At 35.5% G+C, this 6,152-nt stretch overlaps 2 protein-coding genes across 2 annotated transcripts in view; both read right to left on the bottom strand.

The window, feature by feature from the left end:
- LOC132189473 (DNA mismatch repair protein MLH1-like) overlaps nt 1-2,912 on the bottom strand; it is a 4,081-nt gene extending 1,169 nt beyond the window's left edge. Inside the window, exons 1-5 of the mRNA XM_059604218.1 lie at nt 2,492-2,912; nt 1,756-1,928; nt 1,471-1,543; nt 937-1,071; nt 229-439 (exon numbers count right to left, since the gene is read on the bottom strand). Coding sequence (XP_059460201.1) covers nt 229-439; nt 937-1,071; nt 1,471-1,543; nt 1,756-1,928; nt 2,492-2,761 — 862 coding nt within the window. The 5' untranslated portion in view covers nt 2,762-2,912. The remainder of the gene's footprint in view (nt 1-228; nt 440-936; nt 1,072-1,470; nt 1,544-1,755; nt 1,929-2,491) is intronic.
- A 1,000-nt stretch (nt 2,913-3,912) lies between these two features.
- Nucleotides 3,913-6,152, bottom strand: part of LOC132189469 (pentatricopeptide repeat-containing protein At1g08070, chloroplastic-like) — a 3,929-nt gene continuing 1,689 nt past the window's right edge. The window contains exons 2-3 of the mRNA XM_059604207.1: nt 4,043-4,551; nt 3,913-3,918 (exon numbers count right to left, since the gene is read on the bottom strand). Coding sequence (XP_059460190.1) covers nt 3,913-3,918; nt 4,043-4,551 — 515 coding nt within the window. The remainder of the gene's footprint in view (nt 3,919-4,042; nt 4,552-6,152) is intronic.

The following is a 6,152-nucleotide window of genomic DNA, read 5'->3' as shown; positions in this document are numbered from 1 at the left end:
AACTATAAAATCATAATAAATCCCACTCAATATTATATTTAAATGCGACTCACATACCAATATTGATAGTTAACAGAGGCTCCATCAAAGGCAAAGAAACAAGAGTTTGTTCTAAAACACTGCTTTCAAATGCTAGAGAACTAAAGCATAGCTGAGAGAGTTGTAATGCAAATTCTAATGGAGCATAGAAGTACATTACAATTATTAGTATGACATTATAATACATACCATTGATAAAAAGTACCATTGTTATCTTCTTTGCAACATAATTTGAATCTGAGATGAAACCATCCATCTTGAAAACTGAACTAGATGGATTATTGTCGGAATTTTCTATTTTTATAAGAGATCGAGCAACTGACACCCCATAAACTGATCGAATAGCATCAAGCCTTGATGATGTAGCAACTGTGTGGACATCTGCTCTGGAAGCTCCATGCTGATTAAATAAAGGTTGAAAAGCTTTAGTATGCTGTAAAGAAATTTTCCTATCATGCAATAATAGAGCTTAAAAGATTGATACATACATGGTAATAAAATCTCGATTCAGATTTTAAGATCTGACAATTCTTTGACTTTTAGAAACCAAAATGATCTAATTACAATTTAAAGTCGTTTACAATGGAGATCCATTAGGATCCCAACCAAGATGGAGGGATCCATCACAATCGCAATCCAAACTGCAATTTTATGTTCCATAAAACAACTAAAATTGGAAACATTTTCCCTTTGGGCTTATGGCTAATAAATGGGTCAAAAGCCCAAAGAAGATGCTTAAATCAAATATTTTTTATTAAAACCTACACCATTAGTACTTATTTGATAGCTTGCGAGATTGGTGATCCTTGATTCAATCCCAAAGGCCTCTAATCCTAGGTACGGCCTTGATTTTAATAACCTTACATAAAGACAAGCCTCATTAGTCTAGCAACCAACCTTTCGGCAGGAGAATCCCACATGTATGTGATGAACAGCAAACCGGCTTAGCAAGTCTACAATCTTTGAATAATCATCAGCAGAATTTTGAAGCGTCTTCCTCCGAGCAATCATGTTATAGAATAGATTCTCAACCTGATAATATAGGCAGCAATTTAAAATTTTTAGGAAGGAAAAAAAAACAATGAAATTGCTAGTTCAGTGCATAAGCACGGCGGAAAAACTACAAGTAATTCTGAAAATTTCAATCGGTGCTGACTTTACTAGTAGCGAATGAAGTCCAATTTCATCTGAAGTTATTCAATAATTGTCAATATAACATAAGCATCTTAAAATGATCATGATAGTTCAGTAAATACCCAAAATCTTGAATAATAGTCTGTATAAGACGAAGTTTTCACAAATAATTTATAGAATGACAAATTTTTTTCTCTAACTTTATTCTCTTTCACATTAACTTTTCAACTTCAAATTACTTGGACTCAAAATAAAAAGGAGGACAAGGCAACCTCCAGCAAAATGTCTGCTTCATACCATTATCTGAGTTCCTTTTACGGCAGCACATGCTTTCGGTTCATGCTCCATGACACCGTCTCTATAAGATACTCTGAACAATAAACTCAAAAAAGTAAATTAAAAATAAATCACACTCCATCCAGTTGCTAATAATCGTAGAAAAGAAGATAAGATTAATTTTTGAATCATAATTATCTCATTACTCATCACCCAAATTTCTCATTTAACATAAAACATATGATTCACAACGCTTATTTCCTTTCCTTTTTCCTTTAACATCAAACAAGTAGCACACATTCTCACCTGTAACCATGTAACTGCCCTTTGGTGATGGTTGTGGCCGTAACATGACCAACGTAGGTCATGCTTGCCAAAGCCTCTCCTCTGAACCCCATTGACTTTATCGATTGTAAATCCTCAAAAGTTGACAGCTTTGACGTCGTGTGCCTTTCGCATAGGATTGGCAAGTCCTCGTACTACACAGTTAACAGCAAAGACAATGGCCACATTATTATTAGGTGAAGCACAGACACAGTCCATTTCTATTTGGTTCACCAGAAAATTAAGTTAAAACAAAAGCAAAGTGCTTAAAAGGGCAGAGAATCGAGGAAAGAAAATGAAAATAAATTGAAGAAAAAGACAAGTCACTTTGTTTCTGTTCAGTTCTCGAGAAACGAAATTAAGGGCGAAACGGAATCAATTTTTTATTTTTTTTAAAAAAATAAACTTTGAAAACGAACAAAGAAAGCTGCATTTCAAGCACAATGGGGTTTCTCTAAAAGCTCTGTTTGGTTGCCGAGAAAATTGAACTAAAGATGAAAAGAAATCGAAAGCCTCGACTAAAAGCACCGCAAACTAACAACACGAGTTGAGTTAAATATATAAAACAAAGAGAAATTCTTTTAATTTCCTTTTCTTCCAGTATCTCAGCAGCCAAACAGAGCATTTATCGCTTTCTTCCCTCATTATCCCGAGACACAAACGAACCAAAAAAAAAAAAAGAAGTAAGAAGATTGAGAAGACTGAGTGAAGAACTGACTCGGATGCCGTGGCCGTCGTCAGAGACTTGAATGAGTTTAAGGCCGCCGTCCTTGACGACGACGCTTATGGAGGTGGAATGGGCGTCGATGCTGTTCTCCACCAGCTCCTTGACGGCGGATACTGGCCGTTGGATCACCTCCCCGGCCGCGATGCGGTTGACCACTGACTCGTCCAGGCGGTGGATTCTGGGAGGCTCTTTTCGCCGTGGCTCTTCTTCGTTTTCCATCGCGAGAGGCTCAGAGTCGCAATCGCCACAATGGGTTTCCATGGTTCAGACTCGAGAGACACAGCGAAACACAATGGAGAGTTTTGCTGAGTTCCTTTCTTTTAGAAGGAAAACCCGCGCCAAGTAATATATATATATATCTTTCCTCAGTCAAGTGAGTGATTTTATATGTTTTTTTAGTGTTTTAATTCTAAAAGTTAACAATCAAATCGGGTTTGATTTTCATCCTCATGTCATCTTCTTTGGGGTAAAATTTAGGTATTTCTTGTAACTTTACACTAATATAAACTTTTGCTCCGGTCAAATTTAGTTACATTACACCTTATTAATTTGTTTAATAATCAATACATTCACAATTATATAGGCGTTTTAGAAAATTTGATTACATAATGTATTACACCATATTAACTAGTGAAGATAGGAATGGGAATCATAGCCAGAGATTATGGAGGAGCTGTAATAGCAATGCGACGTGGATCACGTCTTCACATCTCTGATCCAGCAATGGCGGAAGCATTGGCGGCGAGAGAAGCTGTCGAGTTGGGCAGGACTCTGGGAAGGCGAAATATCATTTTGGAGGGGGATGCTCTTGAAGTGGTGAATGCTCTTCTAAAAGATGATGTTTGTCTGGGGCAACAAGGACAGATCATCAATGATGCAAAGTCTCTGATGAATTGCGGAATTCAATGGAAAATTCAACATGTACGTCGAGAAGGTAATGGAGCTGCACATATCCTCGCCAAGGTGGGGTTACAACATGAAGAATCTCAGATTTGGTCAAGTGACTTTCCTGAATGTATGAACGATATTATTCTTGCTGAGCAAGATCTTGTTTTCATCTGATAATGGAATTCATTTTCAAAAAAAATAAAATAAAATAGTGAAATACATTTTCGAGACTCTATCTTAGTGTTAGTGTGTTACAACTAAACTAATCAATAAGAATAACTATTTTTTTTTTTTTCATTTTCGGTAATTACTTTTCATTTTGTAATGAAATAGTCATTAGAGATTCAAACAAACAATAAGTAACTTACAAAAAAGAAAAAAAAAAAGGAAAAAATATAAAAAAGCCTCCCAAACTATCAGTCATTTTCGTTTTAATTTCATAATGTTCAAAAAGTGATAAAGTAGCCCTCCAAACTACTAAACAGTTGCAATTTGGCCACTTACCATCAAATAGGATGAAAAATTCAAAACTACGTCGTTTTGGCAATATTAAGTTATCAAAATACCATTTCGAAAAAAAAAAAAAAAAAAAAAAAGGGGATAGTTTAGGGGTGGCTGGCCACCCCAACAGGCCATGGGGAGCCACCCCCAGACCTGTGGGTGTGGTTGAATGTTCATTTTCTGCATCTCTTCAAAGAACGCCAATGCCTCTTCAAACCAGCCACATTGAGCATAGCCCGCAATCATAGCAGTCCAAGATACCACATCTCTCATAGGAATTTCATCAAAAAGCCCGCGAGCATCGCCCATCAAACCCCTTGCAGCATAACCAGTGATCAAAGTTGTAAACGACACAGCGTCTCGAAGAGTACTTTTATCAAACACCAAACGCGCATTTTCCAATTCACCATTTTGAGTATACATGTTGACGAGCGAAGTATGCACAAAGGCATCGCACTCAAGCCCAAGCTTCAAAAGTTGTGCATGGACCTGTTTCCCTTCATGGGTCGCCCCAACTTTAGCACAAGACTTCAAAACAAACGGAAAAGTATAAGAATTCGGCTCCGCCCCGCACAGAATCATACGGACATAGAATTCCACGGCTAGTATAGGGTTATTGCGCAATGAATGTCCTCGTATAATTGTGTTCCATACGACTGAACCTTTAAAGTTTGTTTTGGGTTTTCAAAAGGATGTAGTTTTTGGGTTTTTTTTTTTAAAAAAAAAAACAAAGGACGTCATTTTTGGGGGGCTTTTTTTAAAAAAATAAATAAATAAAATAAAATAAAATTCCCACAAAAGGGCATTTTAGTAATTTAACCTAACCAAAACGACGTAGTTTTGAATTTTTCATCCTATTTGACAGTCATGACTAATAGAGTGGCCAAAATGCAACTGTTTGGTAGTTTTTTGGGTTACTTTATCAGTTTTGGAATATTATGAGGCTAAAACGGAAACGGTTGGTAGTTTTGGAAGTTTTTTTATATTTTTCCCAAAAAAAAAAACAAAAGTTTAAAACCTTCGAGAACTATAATTGAGCCCAGCCGAGTCGAACTTTAGAATTTCAAGATTAACTCGTTTATGAAGATACTTATTTGAGCCAAGCTATGAAATGTGTGTTCAAAACTGACTCATTGAAAGCTTGGACGAGCTCAAGCTCGTTGAGAATCTTGATAAATTTGTCGGTACATTTCCAATTTCGAGCCAAGTACATTATTTATATATATATATATATATATATATATATTTTTTAACCCGACTATGAAATGTGTTCAAGAGACTAACTCATTGGCTTAGACGAGCTCCAACTTTCGCGTTGAGAATGCTATTCGAGTTGAATCGGGCTCAACTTCGAGCTCGAACCTAGGCTTATTATATATATATATATATATATATATATATATATATATATATTTAAAATATGTAATTTCTATTGATGAAATATTACGAGTATAAAGCTCTTACAACAGAGCATAAAGTTCTGAAAAATTATAATCAAAAGCTATGATGGATTCTGAAATTAAGTAAAAAAATGAGCTTGAGAAACTACATTGCCCGTATCTAATCACGATTTAAAGACAGTCTAACTGGCATCTGGAATTTAGGGCATTAGATTATTTAATCTAGAAATAAAAACAAACTAAAAACTAAAATCATCCTGACTTGAAGGGCAAGATAACAAATTCATCTTGACACGAAGCGAGGAGAACAAAATAAAATAAAAAACAAAATCCCACACAACATAATGGCTTATTTGAAGAAAACTAAAGGCATATCAACCCAGAGGCAGGCCTCACTCTCTGGCTCATTCACTCACCTCCCTAAACCTAAACCCTAGAACTAAAGGCCATTCGGCTCAATTTTGACCAGCCGAGAAACCCTAACTTTATAAGTTGGGCTTTCTGCCATTAAATTCAAAATGCATACATTCCATCTTTAAATAAGTATTGTCATATCGCACTAAGACCCTCTCCAATGTAGTAGTAAACAAATGTTTTGCATTAGTCTATGAACAATTAAGTCTCTAATTTTACTTTTCTTTTTGTTTCTTTTTCTGAGCAAGTCTCTAATTTTTCAACAGAATGATGCTTTCTTTCTTAAATGAAAGTCAAGTTTTCAAAAATAACAGCTTCTCAAAATATATATATATATCGGACACTAGAAAAAGGATGTTTCTATTTCTTAGCTATAATAGGTAAGTAACCATTGAGATAAGAACCTCTATTGTGAAACTCATCAAATTGTACCTGATAGCAGTATTAAT

Source organism: Corylus avellana, chromosome ca8 (genome assembly GCF_901000735.1).
Source record: "Corylus avellana chromosome ca8, CavTom2PMs-1.0".
NCBI classification, from domain to species: Eukaryota; Viridiplantae; Streptophyta; class Magnoliopsida; order Fagales; family Betulaceae; genus Corylus; species Corylus avellana.
Note: the sequence above shows the minus strand (reverse complement) of the source record. Positions and strands in the feature narration are given on the sequence as shown.